Source organism: Myripristis murdjan, chromosome 9 (genome assembly GCF_902150065.1).
Source record: "Myripristis murdjan chromosome 9, fMyrMur1.1, whole genome shotgun sequence".
NCBI lineage: Eukaryota > Metazoa > Chordata > Actinopteri > Holocentriformes > Holocentridae > Myripristis > Myripristis murdjan.
The window spans coordinates 23,918,287-23,939,427 of NC_043988.1; the positions used below are offsets into that span (position 1 = coordinate 23,918,287).

At 42.1% G+C, this 21,141-nt stretch overlaps 3 protein-coding genes across 12 annotated transcripts in view; 2 read left to right on the top strand and 1 right to left on the bottom strand.

Annotated features, from left to right (window-relative positions):
- Window positions 1–4,040, bottom strand: part of fbxl17 (F-box and leucine-rich repeat protein 17) — a 245,206-nt gene extending 241,166 nt beyond the window's left edge. For both annotated transcript variants that reach the window (XM_030060352.1, XM_030060351.1), the window contains exons 1-3: window positions 3,828–4,040; window positions 2,062–2,573; window positions 78–455 (exon numbers count right to left, since the gene is read on the bottom strand). In XM_030060352.1, coding sequence (XP_029916212.1) covers window positions 78–455; window positions 2,062–2,553 — 870 coding nt within the window. In that variant the 5' untranslated portion in view covers window positions 2,554–2,573; window positions 3,828–4,040. The remainder of the gene's footprint in view (window positions 1–77; window positions 456–2,061; window positions 2,574–3,827) is intronic.
- A 716-nt stretch (window positions 4,041–4,756) lies between these two features.
- prxl2c (peroxiredoxin like 2C) lies at window positions 4,757–7,289 on the top strand. The gene is made up of 6 exons (XM_030060380.1): window positions 4,757–5,021; window positions 5,307–5,375; window positions 5,506–5,559; window positions 5,747–5,852; window positions 6,004–6,138; window positions 6,481–7,289. The coding sequence occupies exons 1-6, from the start codon at window positions 4,842–4,844 to the stop codon at window positions 6,609–6,611; spliced, it is 675 nt and encodes a 224-aa protein (XP_029916240.1). The 5' UTR covers window positions 4,757–4,841; the 3' UTR covers window positions 6,612–7,289.
- Window positions 7,290–7,590: 301 nt separating this feature from the next.
- Window positions 7,591–20,938, top strand: cdc14b (cell division cycle 14B). Of its 9 annotated transcripts, none has more exons than XM_030060093.1 (17): window positions 7,591–7,855; window positions 9,047–9,137; window positions 10,028–10,103; window positions 10,378–10,470; window positions 10,627–10,703; window positions 10,967–11,033; window positions 11,164–11,226; window positions 11,323–11,410; window positions 11,511–11,741; window positions 12,437–12,575; window positions 12,786–12,951; window positions 13,131–13,228; window positions 16,972–17,019; window positions 17,118–17,243; window positions 18,119–18,287; window positions 19,766–19,831; window positions 20,100–20,938. In XM_030060093.1, the coding sequence occupies exons 1-16, from the start codon at window positions 7,750–7,752 to the stop codon at window positions 19,787–19,789; spliced, it is 1,662 nt and encodes a 553-aa protein (XP_029915953.1). In that variant the 5' UTR covers window positions 7,591–7,749; the 3' UTR covers window positions 19,790–19,831; window positions 20,100–20,938. The 9 variants fall into 9 exon arrangements, 6 of the variants coding, with proteins under 6 accessions (XP_029915953.1, XP_029915955.1, XP_029915954.1 ...); XM_030060095.1 differs by having other exon boundaries at window positions 7,750–7,855; window positions 17,121–17,243; XM_030060097.1 differs by lacking the exon at window positions 7,591–7,855 and adding an exon at window positions 8,608–8,917.
- Window positions 20,939–21,141: the final 203 nt, after the last annotated feature.

Genomic DNA, 21,141 nt, shown 5'->3' on the forward strand with positions numbered 1-21,141 from the left:
CTTTCAGCATCCCTCACAGCTCCAGACACACACAAATGCATCGCTAGGGCCGTCATAACTCTGAGGTGAACTCTGACCTTGAGAAGGATTGAGGAAGGCAGATGGTTGATACTTAAGATATCGCCAGCATCAGAGCCCCTCCCCTGGCCGTCGTCATGGTGATGCAGGCAGCAGGGGGATGAGCCTGAACTCTGGGGTGAATCGCCATGGAGACCCAACCCACAACAGCCATCGGCGGGCGAGCAGGAGGAGGAAGAGGAGGAAGAAGAAGAAGACGAGGAGGGGAGCGGGCAGATGGGCAGGTGGCAGTGGCCTGTTTCGGTGTTAGCAGAGGCCTCTCCCCCTCCTCCACCCACTCCTCCATTCTCCAGGCCTCCCTCGGGGGCAGCGAAGGCACAGCGTGGCTGCTTACAGGGGGTGCACCTCTGCACCTCTGAACACTTCCTCTTACACACCTGCGCCCAGAGAAACACAGATCAATCATGTGGACTTTGATAATCACTGATTAATTCTTTGTACAATTAAATTCAAGGAAAGATTGTTTGCTTAGCGCTTAATCACAGTTACAGTCTCAAAGGGCTTCACACCACCCACATAATAAAACAATAAATGACCCCCCCCCAACCCTCAATAACAACACAGCAACACAAGGAGAAGCACAAGCTGTTCCTTCAACAGCAAAGCTTTGTTGACTGATACAGTTTTGTAATTACAGTATGTCTGCTGAACCACATTTAACAACTAGGCTTAGGCTACTCACCACTGGGCAATTTAGACTTTTGAGGTAAATACTAGATTTCTGGATGCAAATTACTGCAGTATTGTGCTCCTGCTGCTTGTTTTGCTTTGATTCATGCTTTGTGTGTTCATTGTCTGTTTAGATATAATCTGTTTTTGATTAGTTTTGATTTGATTTCACTTTATTGACTTGATTTGTTTTGGTCCACTTGATCGCTATCACACCCCTGGCCAGCCTAGAGAGTGTTGCCCTCTCTCTGTGATCCTTCCCAAGATGTTCTGGGTTTCTTTGGGAGTGTTTTCTTGTCCGATATTAGGGATCAACTCAGGCGATATCAATTTGTTTTCTAAAAACCGTGAGCCAGTAAAGTCCTTTGAGACTGTAAACAGTGATTATGAGCTGAGCAATAAAGTTGAACTTGAACTTACAAAATGCCTCACCCTAACCTTAATTTCAATAGTTCGCGAGAAGCCCAAGGCAGAATTATGGAGGCTAACCAATCACCGAAAAGGAGGCAAACCCGCTATGTGTTAGGTGGTTCTAATGGAGTTTTTACTGACATGGGGGTGAATAGACAATGACAGAATTTTTATTTGCAGTGAACTGTTCAAGCTCACATTCAAGCCTCCTCTCAGAGTCTAATTTCAAATAATTATAATAATTTCATTTTGCACATCACTTTTTAAAACACAGTTACAAAGTGATTCATATATATAATTAAAAAACAAACAAAAAACACATAAAGAAATACACATGCATACCTTTCATACACACATACATACATATATACACATCAATGTGCATGATAAGTAGACAAACAAGCAAAATAAACAAGAATTAAAGCTCTGAGCTGAAAAGAACACCTTGACAGAGAAACCCAGGGAGCAGTGCTCAGTATTTAAATGTTACATCCCTTCATTAGGGCTGAGCGATATGGTAGAGAAATTACATGGCCATTAATGTGACAGATATTGTGATTGTGATATGACTGACAATTTTAAATTGAATAATTTTTGCATCATTTTACCTCTGGAAAATAGAACTTGTAGGTCAGGCCTTCTCTGTGGCACCAGAATACTTTATTTATAATGTTTTGTTAAACATTTCACCTTTGTCAAAAAAAATTGCTGCTTGTGTGATTTGGATATTACACTCTATTGCAATTTCAAAAGTATTTTGATTATTTGCAATATTAATATTAATTGGAAGTAGCACTGTTTAAGGTCCTTAGTGCATAATGGACAGGTGCTCCTCACATGGAAAATAATAGGTGAATTGGAATGAGACATTACTTTTGGTGCTGCGTCTTCCCCGTCACTCACCATCTCAGTGTAGTCGCTGGTGCAGCCAGGCACAGGCACAGGTATGGGCACAGTCACAGACACCCCAGCAGTTCTAAACAGTGCCGGCGGTGGGATCAGTTTGGCAGGAACAGCTGACAACAGGCTCCTCCCCTGGCCCTCCCAGATAGCCAGCTCTCGTGGTGACAGCAGGAACTTGGAGCACTCCTCAGGAGATGCGAGCGCTGCGTATCGCCCGGCGAGCTTTGAGGCAGCTGCTGCTCCAATGCCAACTCCCCCCACGCCAGAAACACTGATTCCAGTGGTGCTGTTGTTATGACAACGTCCGCTGCTGTTGACACCGGTCTCCAATTGGTCGCTGTCGTCGTCAAGGCCGCTGCTGTTGCCGTGGACGATGAAGCACAGCATGCACGGCCCCTGCAGGAAGCAGTTCCTCTTCTTCTTCTTCCTGTGATGCAGCTTGCGCGTCCTCTTCTTCAGGCGGTAACCATTTTTCGAGAGAAGATGGCCCATATAGATGACTCAATGAAACTCTGCAACAAGGAATAAAAAAAAAAAGACACAATAAAATACACCTGTCTGCATTGAATAAAGAACACATCATCCTGTGATATTCTTGGGACCAAGAGGCTCAGGACACTGTGGTGGTGAAAAGGGTATCCTATCCTAAAAAGCCAAGCGGTAAACATGCACTTTCAAAAAATAAATAAATAAAAATCAGAGAATAGTGCATATTTTCTATTCCGCATCACCCTGCACTATGATCACACAACCAAGCATACAAACCAAATGAGGTAAAATGGTATGGTTGATGTGCCAACCATGTAGGCTGTTATAAAATATACAACGAGTACACAAATACACAATGACAATCACATCATGAGATATTTCAAAAACTGCATAGGAGACTTGTGATCTCACATCACCTTAACGTGAAATTATCTTCATACAGCTCTTCAAATGTCAAGGACAATCAAGAGGAGTTTTTTCTAAATGGGTCCTATACATACATATACATATATATATAATGTAACAGCCGGGAGCCAACGTGATCCTCAAAATAGAGAGCTGACAGCCCAGAGTCAGTGCTTCCTCTAAAGCAGCAGTCCATATTATTGGAGCACACAGCAGCAGATATCCCACATCTCCTACCACAGTGAGGTGAGGTTCTTTATGTCGATAAAGCAGCTATCTATGGAGAGTGAAGCCATGCAAACTTACAGCATTTTACAAAAAAAAAAAGGCTCTGAAGCCATGTGCACGCGCCCATGCACGCGCTGCAACACTCTGCCTTGATACTTGATTCCGTGCTGTGTTGTCAATAAAACTACAACAGTTGTTTACTACCTGTCAACAACCTAAATGAGCGATGTTACAGCTAAATTTGACACTTTAATTGTTCTGCTGCAACACGCTGTATATGTTTTAATCATGAAGGCTAGTTTTTATATCGTCTACATAGTGCCGGGTGGTGACACACAAATGTAAACACTGAACAGGTGGTCAGTTGTTTAGCATGTACACACACACAGACATCAATCATACACATAGGTTGTTTGTGTGTAATTAAGACTTGCATATATTAAACAAGTGCCGTAACTTCAAAACACCATGCATGGCAGAGCAAAACAACATGTTAACGGTGTCACTTCACCAGAGGGACACAATTTTAGTGCTGGTCCAGAGAGCAAATTGAGCTAACTGTCTGGCTAGCTTGCTCCATGATGAGATGCTAAGTTAGCTGTTGCTGATAGCCAGCCCCATCATTAAACCTCGCAGGCTCTCACCAGTTCAAACGGTGCTCCCCCACCCCTCTGAACGGCGCTCACATAATACTGCTACGCTTCGCGGTCAAGTGGGGCGCTGACAAGTCCCGCCTGGAGAAACGTGAACGCCAGAAAACTGCAACTGAGACTAGCGTTTGTGTTATCCAAACAGTGGAACCTCTGGAAGACAACACTTCCGCACCGAGGGGCAGAGCGAAGGAAGCCGACGAGGGCGATTCGTAATTCGTCACCGGAGCGGCTGATGGTGAACCTGGACGCGTCCCAAAATATTTATATATATTGTGTCCGAATGTATTCAGCTCAAGGAGAAAACAAAATAATACCATGATAACATTTTGTTTGAAAGCTATCAGTTGGGACATGAGTGGATTCATGTCCAAAATGCAGGAGGATGTAGTGGCATCAAGAAAAGGTGCTCATTGTGCTTATTTCTACTGAGTGGACTACAATAGTCAACTTTTTATTCGCTCTACCAAGGTGGCCCCTGTCTGAACCCCCGCTTTAGTTGGGTATCACTGTTGTGCTACAGTCTGCTATGTTATGCAATTTTCATTTTCTTCTTCATGGGTGTGCGCTATGGAGCAACCGCATCTTAAATGGATCTGTCCTTAGTTAAGACGTAAAATCCTCACATCCATCAGTGATGTGGAAAACAGCGGCAGAGGCGGGTGTTTTAAATTAAAGGCAAATAGGGTTGGTTTTTGATGCTATCTGTAGCACCTGTTTTGCGGTATAGATACAGATTTTATTAGGAGTATTAGATAGATAGTATTATTTTCATAATTTTCTTGTACTGATTTATTCTCTCTCTCTCTCTCTCTCTCTCTCTCTCTCTCTCTCTCTCTCTCTCTCTCTCTCTCTCTCTCTCTCTCCCTCTCTCTCTCTGGTATGTAAGTATTCAGACAAGTCTGCACTGAGAAGGTTATGGGCGTGCTTTCACCGCCACCAGCTCCTGACTCAACGGCAACTCCCAAAAATAGCAGTGGGAAAGGAAGTTGAGCCTTGGATAATGTAATGGCGAAAGTTTTACCAATCACCCAGCAAATAACGAGGGAAAACCGGGAGAATGAAAAGCCACCTGTTAATATCCGCCTCGAAGACGTCGAGGATTGCTTCATTTACGACCGACGTGGAGTTGCCAGTCCGTTCAAGAAACTATATCAAGACAGGAAATCAATCATAATTTTCGTTCGGGTAGGAGGACAACTTTTGTGTGGTATAGCTATATTCTACACAAGATTACAATCTAATGGGTCCTCTTAAAATCACAAGCTTTCACTCAGTAGTGTGTTTAGAGGTGACACCTATACTGAAGGCAAATGACAGCCAAAATACAGGTGATCTTTTCGGCCAAACTGGACAGATGCCCCCCCAACAACTTCCCATGCAATGATGGAAATGGAAGGATGGAGTGAACACTTACATGGCTCAGACATTAAAGAGGATGTTATTGTAATAACTGCATAAATGTTCCTGCAGAATTTCTTGTGCTACACCTGCAAAGAATATGTGGAGGATCTGAGCAAAATACCTAGGGAAGCATTGGAGGTGAGTCACATATTAAATATTTTGAAGCTCTTCACAAGTAATTTGCCCACTTTCCAATTTGACATTCAGATCAGAGACAATGCCTTATATGTTATTTTGTATAAATCCACAATTGAATGTGTTGTTGCAGGATGCTGGCATCAGACTAGTTGTGATTGGACAGTCTACACATCATCATATAGAGGTATTCAGTTTTCCTTTACTTAATTACCTATGCAGCATGTAAGTGCTTGGCTCCTCTCCACATCCTGCTGATTTTTTAACATTGTTTTGACTGCTTGGATATAGTGCCACTGCACCTGCTTAAAGGTGTGTATGTGTGTGTGTGTGTGTGTGTGTGTGTCTCACAATCTCTTATCTCTGTGCTCCAGTCATTCTGCTCACTGACAGGCTATCCTTATGAAATATACGTGGACCCAGAGCGATGCATTTACAAAAAGCTTGGCATGAAAAGAGAGGAGATATTTACAGACTCCGGTAAAATGATATTTTGAGTTCATTAACCTATTGCAGTATAAAGACTGAGTCATATTCTGAGGTGCTAATGTGACACATCATTTTTGTGTATCTGTGTGTGTGTGTGTGTGTGTGTGTGTGTCTGTGTGTTTGAATGTGTTTATGGTTTTAGCCAGCCCTAGTCCCCATGTGAAGTCAGGTGTGTTGGTGGGCCATATGAAGAGCATGTGGAGGGCTATGACTAGTCGTGCTTTTGACTTCCAGGGCGACCCGCATCAACAGGGTGGATCCTTAATTGTGGGACCAGGTAATTTTTATCTCTCTCTCTCTCTCTCTCTCTCTCTCTCTCTCTCTCTCTCTCTCTCTCTCTCTCTCTCTCTCTCTCCCTCCCTCCCTCTCTCTCTCTCTCTCTCTCTCTCTCTCTCTCTCTCTCTCTCTCTCTCTCTCTCTCTATATATATATATATACACACACACACACACACATATATTTATATTTCCCCAGTCTCTTTATCTGTTCCCCTTTCTCTTAAAGGAGTGCAGGTGATCCTTTGTGAGAGATTCTGGGCTCCATCTCCCTGCCTCTCTCTCTCTGTCACTCCCAGTATCTTCCTCTCTCTCCCTCAGCTTAATCTGTCTTCTCTCTGCAGGCTCTGAAGTCTATTTTGCCCATTTCGACATGAACCGTCTGGACCACATGCCCATTAACTGGCTCCTGCAGCTTGCCGGAGTACAACAGACTCTGGACTTCAGTGATAAGCCAAAGATCATCATCGTGTAGCCAGCTGGTAGCCTGAATGTGTGATAGTCTGCCTCTGCTTTGCCCGGCATCTCTGTTAGTACTATCATGCAAAAGGGAGACTCTGCTTGTTTAGCAAAACATAAATATAGTGCACTGAGACATTGGTATTATTAGGCACACAGAGGAGAGTGTGGATGACATTGTTGTCAGTTGCAGCTGTGGTAGCATCCCGCTATTTTGGAGGGCACTTTTCACCAGTTCTTGGCAACATAGGGTAGAAATATGGCACTCGTATTAGGCTCCAGCCTTGCCAAAGTCTTTCTAGAAACAGCTGTTAAAGCATGACCATGATGTGTGTTTGTGTGTGTGTGTGCGTGTGTGTGTGTGTGTGTGTGTGTGTGTGTGTGTGTGGTATGCACTGCACTGACATTCTCATATGAATCATTATGAACTTCCTGCCATGGAAACCAACACTGTTCATAGACTGTAGTCTTCTGTTCACACCACAAGCATCTGCTGTTCACCCACTAAGATGGCTGTGTGGCTGATGTCACTGAACACTGTTAATACTAATAATAATGCGAGGTCTGATGCCAGCGGCAGGCCTTGTGACAGAGGGGTCACTTAAACAGTCTTCCTTTTATACTCACTTTCCTGAGATTACATAACTACTGTAATTTATGATGTGTATCCTCAGTGTTAATTGCATTGTAAATAAAATGTTTTGTTCATCTGGCTGTATGTGTTACTTAGCAGTCACAGCATGGCTTATATCATTAATGCATGAGAATGTACACAGATATATCCTGTGTGGAAAGGATATATTGAGCAGCACAGAACTGGATCATGATGTGCTATCGCCACGCTGCTGCATCTGAACAGTGAAGGGTGGACAACTGTAAGCCTCGTACGTCACATGCAGGGGGGATTCAGACAGCAGAAACTTGCCCTGCTCATAGACGTCACCACCACCAGAGAGGCTGGAGCAGGCAGCAACTGTGCCTCGGATGACACACACACACACACTCACACACTCACACGGTGGCAGCAGCAGCGGCGGCAGCGGCAACCCAGGATGGCAAAATAACACAGCAAAAAATCAGGGACAAGCCGCACTGCGAGGCGCAGGACTGAGGGAGCCGGTCAGGAATGCCCGCTATGCAGCCTTGATGCGAAAATGAAGCGCAAAAGCGAGAGGAGGCGGCCGGAGTCGAGGAAAAAGCGCTGTGCAGCTCACAGCTCAGAGGCGGAGCCAAAGTCTGATATTTACATTGGGATAACAGGTAAGATAGACTGCGCAATGAACCTCATGAACTCTGGCAGCCTGCTTGTACAGTATGGAGACGTGCAAGGCGGACTGTGTGCAAATGACTTTGCTTTTTTTTACCTAACGGTGCAATAGAAAGACTTTGATTTTTTTTCTCCAGCTTTTGACCTAAAATGGCGACACCATCTGTCCCTTGTCATTAATGCACTACTGGGCTGTTCGTCGATTTAATCTCCATCCGCAGTGTGCAGGAAATATTTAATAATAAAAATACCAGCGGTTAAATGTAACCTCGAGCTATTTACACCGGTGTGTTCGTACGTTATCATTTTATTTAATGGATGTAAGAGAGAGAGAGTTAAAGCGTGTTTGTGGCATCAATATTATAAATGACACAGACAGGTCCCGCAAAAAAAAAAAAAAAAATGAGTGAAGCCATTCTCAGTGTCCTCTAGTCTCCAGAACTTTCTGGTGTGCCTTGCTTCACGAACATCCCTGAGCAGCTGAGAAGTCCGAGAGGGAGGTCCGTCCAAGTAGAAATCACGAATTTTACTGGCTAATCCATCGTCCTAGCAACCGCTTGGGCAACGTTCCCAGGGCCTATCAAATGTCTTTCGTGCAGAACTTTAAACTGCAGGAGGCGGGGCGAAGCGTGATTGACGGGCGCGGCGTGCAATTGCGTAGCGCCTTGAATCTCTTACAGCCAATGGCGTTACGCGGAGCAGCTGGGTTTAGCAGAGGGGCGGAGCCAGATAAGATTTCATTTTTAGTAGAGTGCGCATTACCACACGGAACTCCCTTCCCCTCCTCGGCCGTAACTTTCCCATAGTCAAGTGGAGGTGTAAACGCTTGCAGTGTATCTTTTAGGCTTTTAATTTAGTAATTTTAGCAAAATATATATATATATTTTCTTATCTCCACGCACACCAGCGTCATTTTTACCCAGCATGTGCGCGTCTTCGTAAAAAAAAGAAAAAAAACAAGCCCTTGCACTTTTTTCTTCAAAACGTCACGTTGAAATCTGCAGCCAAGATGACCGCGGACGTCGTTCCCTCAAAAAGTACTGAATTCATCAAGGGTAAGTTGCAGAAAGCAGCCAGTGATCAAAACAGTAGCTGCTGTTGGAAAAGAGGAAGGGAGAAATGTTAAGGGTGCACGATAAACGTGTTCGTAGCCGCCTCCCAATTTTATCGTGTTTTCTTCCCAGATCAACTGTATTTCGCCATACTTCAGCAGAAGATAAAGAGCACAGCTGAGCGTCACTGTTTCTGCATAGATGAGGAGCTGGCATATGAGAAGTAAGTGAAGTGCTGAGTCCCATCCCAGCTATGGATTGGGAACAGGTTTGGTAGGTGAAGGTGCATGAATATTGCCTCGTTTGTTTGCTTTGCCAATGCCCATTATTAAAAACTACACAAAGCCGATGTGTTGCTGTCTCCTGTGAGGGTTGGCACCTTTTCCCTCGATTGAAACTTGTTTTGAGCCTGCATAACACAAAATGTAATAAAACAAATCCTGTTTCAATTCTAATTGTCCAAGTGGGCTGACTTCATAATATGCAAATGAGCGTTTTCACCACACCATCACAGGAAGCCACCAATATTTCAGATACCTATGGTTGTGGCTAAAACAAGTGCGTCAGCATTATTATTCAAAAGTGCACATTGGCTTTATATAGTATGACAGTTTGCCCTTGGAGTTCTGGCAGGAATCCCATTAACTACAACAACATGAAGCATTATAAGCAATTAAAACAAGTAGAGGCACTTTGATATGGCGATAATAGCAGTTTCAGAGCTTGTAGGAGCAGACAGAGTAATTTCAATGGGCTCTTGTTTAGTGCGACCACAAGAGAGGGAATAACTGACCTTTTGTAGCCATGTTTGTGCCAGTGTACAAAAAGACCTCTTGTCTTTTTAGCTTTTTGTCCCGCTCTGATTGACCCACTCTAGTGTCAAATGCGTCCAAATATAGTCTTTACTCTGTCAGTGTTTTTACTGTGTCAGTCTGAGGTAGCTGATTCTATCTAGTGAAACTTCCCTTGAGACCATGGCAGATGGCACAAATAGCCACTCTGACACACACTTACCTTCTTCTTTCTCTCTCTCTCGCTCTCTCTCTCTCTCTCTCTCTCTCTCTCTCTCTCTCTCTCTCTCTCTCTCTCTCCCCCCCCCACTCTCTCTCTCAGCTTCTATGCGGACTTTGGTCCCCTTAACCTGGCCATGTTTTATCGCTTCTGTTGCAAGCTCACAAAGAAGCTCAAGGTAAAGTATCCCACTGTTCTTAATTGCACTTTACGCAAGAGAGAGTGAGAGGCCGAGCCCAAATCGAGCAATAACAGCTGCATTTCTTATCAAGATGTCATGCCACTGCAGCTGATTGGATATTTTGTGTTACAAAGCCGTCACATGCAAAATAAATAAATGTAAATATGTGCTTATGTAATGTAGACACTGTCAGATCAAATTTTTTGTGTCCAAGTTTAGGTGTTTGTGTCATTAATCCAATCATATCATTAATATTAATTTCTTGGCGCAGTCCATTACACTCTCAAGGAAGAAGATAATATTTTATACCTGTGGAGACCAAAAGAAGCAAGCCAATGCTGCTTACCTCATTGGCTCATATGCAGTAAGTACTGTACACACATTTGTGAAATGAAGCTCTTAATCTTTATCATTAATTGTTATTATAGTAGTCTGCGAGATTATAACAGATCAGATGTGCTCTGAGCAAATACAAAAATCATCATATTACAACATGCTGATCGGTAGCTTGTGTTTGAAGGTAATGCATCTTCACATGACGCCGGAGGAGGCCTACAGTCTGCTGGTGTCAAGGAACTCCACATACCTGCCATTCAGGTAACTGTACACTAATATATTTTACATTTTAGCCGCTGAGACGGCACTCTTATCCAGAGCAAATAGCAGCGAGTGCATCACAAGAATGAGCTTTCCAGATCACCAGGATTAAATGTGACAGAGGCCATAGTGGGAGGGATAAGAGAGAATAATTACTGTGGAGAAGGTGATATCAGTTTACATTCAGGACAGACAAGTGTTGTAGAACGAAGATGCTGAATATGTTAGAATGGCAAGTAACGTCAAGATGTTTTGTTTTCCAGAGATGCTTCATTTGGAACCTGCATGTACAATCTGAACATACTCGACTGCCTACGTGCCGTCCACAAGGTATGTCACTTAATGTTATGTAAGGTTTTTTTTCTTCTTTGTTCTTTTTTTTTTTTTTTGTAATAAAATCTTGAAAAAACTTGCTTTCAGTGTGTCATGCCCCTAATTGCTCCCATCAACTTTCTCCCAGGCTTTGCAGTTTGGCTGGCTTGACTTCTCCAACTTTGATGTAGAGGAATATGAACACTATGAGGTAACGTGTGATGAAAACAAATCACACAAATGTTGGTTAGGGTATATGAGAAGATCTGACTGTTGTTTTTCATTTGGTTCTTTCCTGCTGTTGCAGAGAGCAGAAAATGGAGATTTCAACTGGATCATTCCTGGAAAGTTTCTTGCATTCAGTGGGCCACATCCAAAAAGCAAAATAGAGAATGGTAAGTTGAACTGCAGTGTTCTTTCAGCTTTCTTACCTAGTTTCAAGATTTTTTAAACTTACAAGAATTGCTCTGTATATTTATTTGTCTCTCACTTCAGGGTACCCTCTCCACGCTCCCGAGGCCTATTTCCCTTACTTTAGGAAACACAACATCACCACTATCATCCGGCTCAATAAGAAGATGTACGATGCCAGGCGTTTCACGGACTCAGGCTTTGAACACCACGACCTGTTCTTTGTGGATGGCAGTGCGCCAAACGACAACATTGTCAGGAAGTTCCTCAACATCTGTGAGAATGCAGAAGGAGCCACTGCAGTCCACTGTAAAGGTAGCTAACACCTACTGATATGGAGAAAAGACTTTTGGTGAGTTAATATAGCCAATTAGGGAGCACTGCTCCAAAATAAACAATGCAGCCAGTCTCCAAAAATGTTTTTCCTGTTATTATGTAAATGTTATTCCTAAATAAAAACTGAAGAGAACTGGGAAGCTTTGAATGGATGTCGACATCTCTCCATTCTCCATTTTGCACTTTCCAGGCAAAAAAAAAAGGTGTTCATGAAACAAAAACAGTTTGGGGGGAAACAAGGAAGGGTTGGAATGTGATTCGCTATTGACAGCCGTTAACTCAAAAGAAGGTTTAGCTATGGCCAGTTTTCCTCAGCTGACAAGCTTGTGGACCGTTCACACATCAGCTGAGTTTCTATGCTTGTTTTTCTCGATCAGAAATGAATAGATTTTCGTTGATTTGTTGACCGTGTTGCTTGTCGTGTGAACGGTTAATGAAATGCTGTGTTCACAGGCTAATATGAATACTGTTATAAAAATGTATCAATCACCACTACAATTGATGCCCATGTGCAACTAACTGGCATGTTTTAGAGGGGATAAAAGGGCACCTCACTACTTGAGCTTGTGCTTTCCAATTAAACTGAAAATTGTGAGGAATCTACATATGAAAGACCACAGTATATGTAAACTGTATGCTTATACACTATTTCTCACAGTACTGCTGTTTTTCAGCTGGTCTGGGGAGAACGGGCACTCTGATTGGTTGCTACATGATGAAGCATTATCGGCTGACTGCTGCAGAAGCCATTGCTTGGATACGGATTTGCCGGCCAGGATCTGTCATCGGGCCTCAGCAGAACTTCATTGAGGAGTAGGTCTTCACTAAAGCACTCTACATTTTGAAATATCACTGCTCCAAGGTTGTGTTACCGACAGCTCATTACACTGCCAGGCTTCTGTTGCATGCAACCTTGACCTGTGAAGACGGAGCTGCTGAGTAGGCTAAACTGTGATGCTGGTAGTGGTTTGGCAGGGAAACATGGAGTTTGTTCTCACGGTTTGTTGTAATTATGTATGGCAGCAAGCAGAGCAGTCTGTGGGCAGAGGGGGATTTGTTCCGGGAGAAGATGCGGAGTGAAAGAGAGAACGGGAAGATGGCTGTCACCAGGATCCTGTCTGGAGTGGATGACATCACCATCAACGGGAGCAACAAGAACAGGACGCCAAAGAAAGAAGAACTGGAACTGGTGTGTCTTGAGTTATTTGCTTTTTCTAACTTCCTGTGCTTACACGTACACAGTTTTAGTATGATTTTTGGATATACTTCCATGAGCAGCAATAAAAGCCATTATAAAGGAATCATAGGTGCCATTTAACAAACAATGCACTGCACTTTTTCTCTCTTTTTTTTCTGGCTAATCTTCAGTATAACGATGAAGAGGAGAGGAATGGTCTAACGCAGGGTGATAAACTGCGAGCGCTGAAGAGCAAGAGGCAGGCCAGATCATCCACCGGCTCGCTATCGTAAGTACCCAAACAGCCTGCAGCTCCCATCATGCATCACACGGGCCCGTTTCTGCATTGTAAAATAAGCAATGACTCTCCTCTTGTCAGTGCCTCGTATCACAGATGACACACATACAGCAGTTTTCAAATCATATGTAACTTATGATTTGAAAAATGTGAGGATTCGTAACAACCAGGGAGAGACCTTTTTTGGATTTTCTAATGTATTCGTTTGTCGTCACATCTGTCATTTCATTCTATGAGGGTTGTTCTTACTCACAGTAGCCTGCACATCAGATTTTTGCCGTTCAGTGTAGTCAGCTGTCCTGTTCTGTTTGTGTCAGGTTGTTGGCATGGCTCTGTCAGGACCCCTGTCCCTTACCCATACCATGGCAGTCTCATCCCACAACTGTGACGTATTGATGATGAGTCAACAACCCAGGCAGTGTCCCTGTAGTCTTGCAATAATTATCTTTTACATCTTTATTTATGTGGACTTAACATTATCAGCTGTGGACACAAGTCATATGAATCCATTCCATTCCCATCTACTATCCATAAGAGATAAGGATGGATAATAAGTCATGGGAGTAATGCACAGAAGTAATGAATAAAATTTTAGATACAGAGTGAATGACAAACTTGCTTTTAAAGCTGGATTGGAGTGTTGATATAAAGTTCTTCCAGTTTTTGTCCAGGGCTTGGTTTAGAAAGGCACAAAAGATCTGAAATTTAAAGATATAGTGTGGAAATTGCTCTCAACTACTCTTGTAATTAGTTTTACTGTAGTTTACTGTAGTCTGTATAGTGGCACAATTGTAAACAACCTTGTAGCCTCAACCTACATGCAAAATGTAGCGGTGTTCTTGTGCCAAAATGCAGAGTTGGGAAAAAATGAATTTATTGATTTGTGTAAATCACTAAGAAGAATTGTTTTCCAAAAGGTGGCACTATACTGCAATTATTAAGCAGTACTAAAACTGTGGCACAAATCTTACCCTTCTGTTATCTGAACAAGGGGAAGTCTTATGAAATTTATCACTTCCTCTTTTACAAAGTTTTTAAAAGGTCTGATCTGTGCTGTAAATAGTAATAAACAAAAGAGAAAAAAACAGATTGTTTGTGCCTGTGTAAATCCAGCTATGGAAGGTTGGGTGTCAGTGTGGCTGATGATAGATGACTGGCCTCTGCCGGTGTACCCATATGGCTTTGGCTTTTGTTGTCCTGTGTCAGGCAGGCGGTAGTGTTCTGCTGCAGCCTCATGGGTACAGTGTGGCCGGTGTGTTGCCTGCCGTTGAAAAGATAGCAGAGAGAGGCAGAGAAAGAGTGGGGGAGAGGAAAAACAGAGAGAGGATGTGAGGTTTTGTATGATGGAGGTAAGTGCACATCACTTCCTTTCTAGCTGACATCCTCTTCCTGTAGAGATGGTTGCTATGCCAGTGAATGGTATGGCTAACGGTATGGCTGATTGATTTTTCTTTTTCCTTTCTTTGGATGACCATGGTGTGAAGTGGGTATGCATTTAGTGAATGCACAACATTTACACGCCTCTCATTATCTGGCACTCATGGACACTTGAGTTGTTCTGCTTTGATATCTAGGCTTATCCAAGATATCCTGAGTTACAGTAAAGCTCTCCAATTGAGCCCGCTGTACTGATACAACAGCACTAATTAGTCAACTAATCATCGTTTTGCAGCAAAATCTTGATTAGTTGAATCAAATGTTTTAGTGCTTGGCTGGCACCGCTGACTTGGCGCTTCCATAAGAAAAACTTTTAGAAGAGAACAATTGGCCTTAGCCCCTTTCACTTCGCTTCATTATTGTTTTTTAAAGTAGCCAAGTTTCCTCTCAAACCGCTTAAATTCTAAGTGCTTTTGGAAATTACAAGTAGTATTTTGGTGATTGTCTAACTGGTCAAAGTTGTTTATGGGTTTAATTTGTGGCTTTATATAGCATCGTTTTAGGTTGGGATGGCAAACTCGTCCTGATCCTAGTGCTAATATAATGAAGATGTTTTTTTTTTTTAAATAATCCTCTATGGCAGTCACAGCAGAAATGGCAGGTTGAAAATAGGCTCTTGTCCGTTCTCAAAAGGGAGTTCAGTTTTTGCTTGCACACATCGTAGGCCATATTGCACATCAGCATACGGGTTGCGACACAGACATCTAACTCCCAGCTGAACTCAACCATCTGGCTTCATTGTTTGTTTTATTATGTAACATTGAAGTGCATGCTAAATTACAGTGGAGATTAAACTGAAGTTTGTATGAAATTGCTCTGAACCTCTTCTGCTTTTCATGCATGGCAACAAGCATGAAACCCTTCGACATGCATGCCTGGTCATGCCTCCATGTTAAAAATGTGTGTGTTTATATGTGTAACATGTAGTAAATGTTGGGCTGGGCTCATTGTCAATTGCCTGGTGTTTTTCCATTGACTTTTTGACTGGATCAGTATGCATACCGTCTGAGCTTTGTTTCCTCCTTCAGGTTCATGTCTCTGTACAGATGCCAGCTCCTTTTCAAAATGGTTCTTTTGAAGAGCACAATTGATAATGGACACAGAATATTTTTTTTCTGTGGGATTTGACCATTTTTTGATGTGCTCTTATGAACTAAGTACGCATGGCTAATTGCTAACACATTATAGCAAATCTAATGCATAAGCTTACTGACAGACACTTGGATGCAAGTCTCTAAGAGGTATTGGAGCTAATCCAGTCCCAGTGGAAAAGCAGAACATTAGAGGCTTTCTGTCCTGCCCGGACGTCTCTTGTCTCTCCTTCCTTTTTGTTATGTTTTTTTTTTCTTTTCTTTTTTGCTCTTGTTGTTGGATTTGTCCTCCTTTCAGATGGCTGGTAGCCATGCTGCTCTCCTCCCTGTGTAGCCTTGCCCTGTGGTGGATTGTGTATGGCTTCCCTTCTTCCATCCTGCATTTCTGTATAGACGGGTTAGGATTTCAATGAGTTCTACTGCCCGTCCATCCCCAAAATCCCTGCCCTGCCCCCTCCTTCTGGAGCTCTAACTAAGAATGCTGTAAGTGAGCCCCCTCATCTCTTTATAAACCCCAACCCAAGTCAAAATAGGCTTAAAAATCACTCTCTGGTTGCTTTACCCTTTGTGCAATGAAAGTAAACTTTGTCCTAGTAAGCAGAGCTGGTCTTTTTAAAATGTACAAGATCCTGCTCCGTGCCAGATTTTCAAACTACCAGGCCATGAGCACTTTGTGGTTGATTGTCACTGATGGTGATTGAGTTGCACTAAGAAACTTTCCTACTACTACATAATGATTTTGTGCTATAATATGTTTCCCTCTTCCTTTATCTGTAAGGATCCACCACTGCTGGTTCATGTTTGTTTCACAGTCAACTGTTCAAAGTTAAATTTTTCGATAGGACAGACATCCTTGCTTTGTTGGGAATCACTTTTAGATCAAAATGATTAAATTGTGCAAAGAATTATCAGCCTCACTTTGACCTCCAGTGTTGATTAGCGTCACCTCCAGGCCTTTTCTGGTACATACTTAGCTTCTCTTACCTCGAATGGCTGCCACAGCTGACGCTGCAATAATAATTCTTCCAAACTGTGAACCTGAAACTCTCAAATTCTGTAACAACTGTGAACCCCTGGCTGCTTCTTGCCTGTCACCATACAGAATCTATTTTTGCCTTTCCCCTGTCTGCCTCCAACCTTATCCCATCACCTTTCCTTAAATGGTTTATTTACTGTTTCAATGTCATATTGCTTGTGTTTTCACAGACAAGAAGAGAACAAGATTCACACCAGGTCATCATCACAGTCCCTGAGGTAAAGTCGGTGGTGTTTCTGTATTAACGATGTGTGCAGTCTTGCACTGACCCAAAACATGTCTCAGAGTAATTGTGTGACATGTTTCTCCTCTGCAGCAGGATCATTTTGCAGTCCACTGGACAGAGCTGTAAGCCCGGCATTGACCCGTCGGCTCTGTCTGACCGTTCAGACAGCAGGAAGAGGACCAGAACCTCACTGCCAGCTAGTGGAGTAGGAGGCAGGTTAGTGGCTGGATCTGACATTCTGACTCATTAACTTTATCAAACTTTCAGGTCAAACATATATTGTTGGGGTGGGTGGCACAGCAACTTGTTTTTTCCCCACTTTCCCCAGTTTTTTTTTTTTTTCCATTATAAATTTTGTAATAACGATGCAATGCTGTTCACTTAAAGGAAAAATCCAACCTAAAACACATTCACACTATCTGAAACCTTGCATTGATGATTAACATTGCATTTCTGGTGCCATTTAGTTGTATTTTTGTAGATCTGTGGCTAACTACTAAACTCCAGTTACCTCACTGGGAGATACTCAGCACAGGTACAGTGGTGTATAATTCAACCATCTAAAAGTCAAACATGATTAGTCAGCTGTAATAATAATAACAATAGATAAAAATGATAATACATTTTATTTCTGTAGTGCTTTTCTTAGTAGTCAAAGACATTTTGCATTGTAGTATTTAACAATACTACAGAAAAGTAGATAAAACAAAAGCTGTCATTGTTAATTCAGTGATTTGCAGGGAAGTTAAACAAACATACAGGGAGAAATCCTGCACTTGAAGAGGGAGAGCTTACTAATGATTCTCACATTAAACTCCATTGTAGCTGCAGCTGCTCTCCATGCATATTGTTTGTCCTATTTACCAATTAATAATACAAAATTACACCCTAAAGTAACAGAAATGCAATGTAAATCTCCAGTGTTTAGATAGTGCTAATGTGTTTTAGGCTGGATTTTTCCTTCATTTATGTTTTGATATGTGTGATATTAAAATGTAGAGTTGACACAAAGACATGAAAAGCGACCAAGAGGCTATAGCCACTCATGGATCCATCTGGAGTAAATTAACAGCTTCCCTTCTCTCTGCCAGCTCCCTGTGCCACACCAGACTGGCCAGGTCCCTAGGCAACTTGAATGTAGTGGCTGGCGACAGAGACCCGATGTGTTGTGAGCCATGTGGCAGCCATAGAGACACGGCCAGTTCCACAGCCAACACAGGCACTCTGATCAACCTAAACATGGCACAGGTCCATCTGCAGGCAAGCTCCCCCAGACCCACTCTGAGTCAAATTGAGATTTGGGCTGCATTAACACAACAACAACAACAACAACAACAACAAAAAAATCAGTTTTTCAATCCTCTGTTGTGCAGATCTGATCTTTTCTTGGCTGTCCCAACAAGAAAATGGCATTTCTTGTTGGTTCTTCCCAGTTTTAACAGCCACAGAATGGTCAGATCTGCGGAAGAAAGAGTTAACAAATTGAGAATTTCTTTTTTTGTACCTGTGTAGATTCAGCCTAAATTCAGATGCTCTCTCTCTGTTTCCGCCCTTCATGCACATGATAGCTAAGCATAATCATAATCACCTTTTTTAGGCTGGGCTGCACCTACAAACTTCTCAAAATTGGATTAACTCACAGTTTATCAATACATTCTTTTGCACCAATTTGTAGTACTAGCAATATTTAATTTAAAACATCTGTTAAATTGCTTTAGTTTTTAATTGAAACTTAGATTAGCTTTAGTCCTTTTTCTCCAAAATGTCAGTTGAAACTTTGATCAGGGCTTCATTTTAAACTGGCAGTGCAGACTTTTGGCAATGTTTCTGGGACAAATGGAATAGAACAAAGAAAGGGAGAGACTCAGTCCAGTCGTTTCATGTTACTGCCTCCTTTTTTCATTTCCCTCCAACAAGCGTTGAGCTAGGATTGTCTCTCCTCATGGTCACTCTCACTGATTTGTTAAAGGCAGATGAAGCCTTACAGAGCCCCTTTTATTCACTGCAGTGTCTTTTCTCTCCCTATAAAACACTTAACTTAATAACTTGACTGCAAGATTTTTCTGAACAAAACAGAAATTCAGCGCCTCTGCCAAGTCACGCCAAGCTTTTGACAAAACTAACAAGAGTATTACTGTCGGAGCAGAGCAATAATGTAAGGTTTATCTTGAAGATGATACGGTACTAAAAATGATTTGTAATACAAATTAAACATAGCACAAGTGGCCAGTGACTTTTTCTATTTTTTGCTATAAATGTTGCTTTGAGACAAACTGACAAACTAACTAAACTCTTGAGTGTCTCTAATCTGAAATTAAGCCATGTTGGTGCAACCCAGCCCAAGGTGTTACTTGCTCGACATTGCACTAACCTAATATTTACTTTTATAATGACTTGGATCTATTATGTTATTGATCCATACTGCAAATCACAGATAGCAGGTACACACTGCTCAACTTTTAGTAAATCTGACTCTGTTGGTGTACTGAGGTCAAGTTGCAAGATAACACTCTACTATCTTAATTTCCCCTATCCTTCCGATCTGTGATCTTCCTTGCATGTCCTCCAGAAACAGGGAATTCAGGAGCATGATTGGCTATAGCTTCTCTGGATTCTGTCGCTCACTGTGACTTCCTGCCTCTGACTGTTTATCACCTGTCTGTAGCTGCGTCTGCCTCCTTCACAATGTTTATTTCCCGCTCTTCTCTCCTCTTATTTGTATTTCTGACATGTAACAGACGCACTGTGCCCAGGGGACGTAAAGCTCGCTGCTCTTTGCAATCAATGCGATTTTCCAGACTCTGGTATCTACCTCCTCTTCACTTTATAGATTTTCTGTCTTTAAAGAATATCCACTACTCTCTTTATTTTTGAGATTATCTTTGTTGTTGATGATTACAAAACTAAAACAGCATGTCTACCAAATGCCCTTTTCTAAAGAATTCTTCAGCATCAAATAAATATTGACAGATTAATTGAGTTATTTATACCTGAATGCAACACACTGGATATGTCCTTCAATTAACATTGATTTTGTGATTGTGATTGTGTTTTTTTTTTTCCCCTTTTCAGTCACTCCATACCCAAAGCTAGAGCTCCTCTGCTTCGATGAGCCTGTGGATCTGAAGATTGTGGGGAATGTGAAACGAAATCCAACATCTATACCACCCTGCTCTTCTCAGAGAGGATTGTTTCAATTTCTGAGAACTGGGTTGGAAGAACATTTCTTAACCAGTGTGATGTGTCACGTAAATCGTTTATAGTTGAATTAATGACAAATTATTTTAACCATAAGGCACTTCGGTTTTTAGAGTTGTTTTTAACCCAGCATCATGGAACAAGCTCCCATATATCGCCTAATCATTGCCTGGTTGTTTACCTACTTACTGAAGCATGCAGTAGTAATCAACAGATTGATCCTCAACCATCAGACCGGCATGTGACCGGCTTTTAAGACCGGATATATCATGTTGACTTGGAGAGATTTGTAGATCCGCTAACCTGTGCAAGTTCGTGCTCTAGGTGATCTTACAGATCAGGCACAAGGGCATCTTTGCCTTGGATGTAGTTGAAACGTGCCATCCCATAACCTAGTTACAGTACTGTGTGCATCATTTGTACCTACATCCTTTGTAACATCTTGCTCATGTCTTTATTTTCTTGTGAAGCTTCTATTTTTCTTTTTGAGCTGCTGTATTTCAAGACTGTAAATATGTCAACATTTGATATACTCTTTGTATTCTGTAAATATTTTGTACTACTTGTTTCAATGAATCATGCTATAAAATACATGCCACTGGCCCTAATGGGGCCGTGTCCAAATCATGTTCCACAGTTCATAATCCACTAAATATTTGCTTGGAGCATATGAAATCAGACTTTTTAAATAAAACACCTTCAGGTTGCCTTTGGCTCTTGTTATCTTACTGTTGCTCTGTTATTAGCATATCTGAAAACAAGCTATTGCAGTTATTAATAAATTCAAAGTTTGGCCTGATCAAGGTACTTACAGGAGGGAGTCATGAATGTGCACTACAAGTTTGACATGATTCAAACAACAACTAATAATGTTATTGCATTCACAGCCAGGATCTGTGGCAGCGGTCGAGAGTAT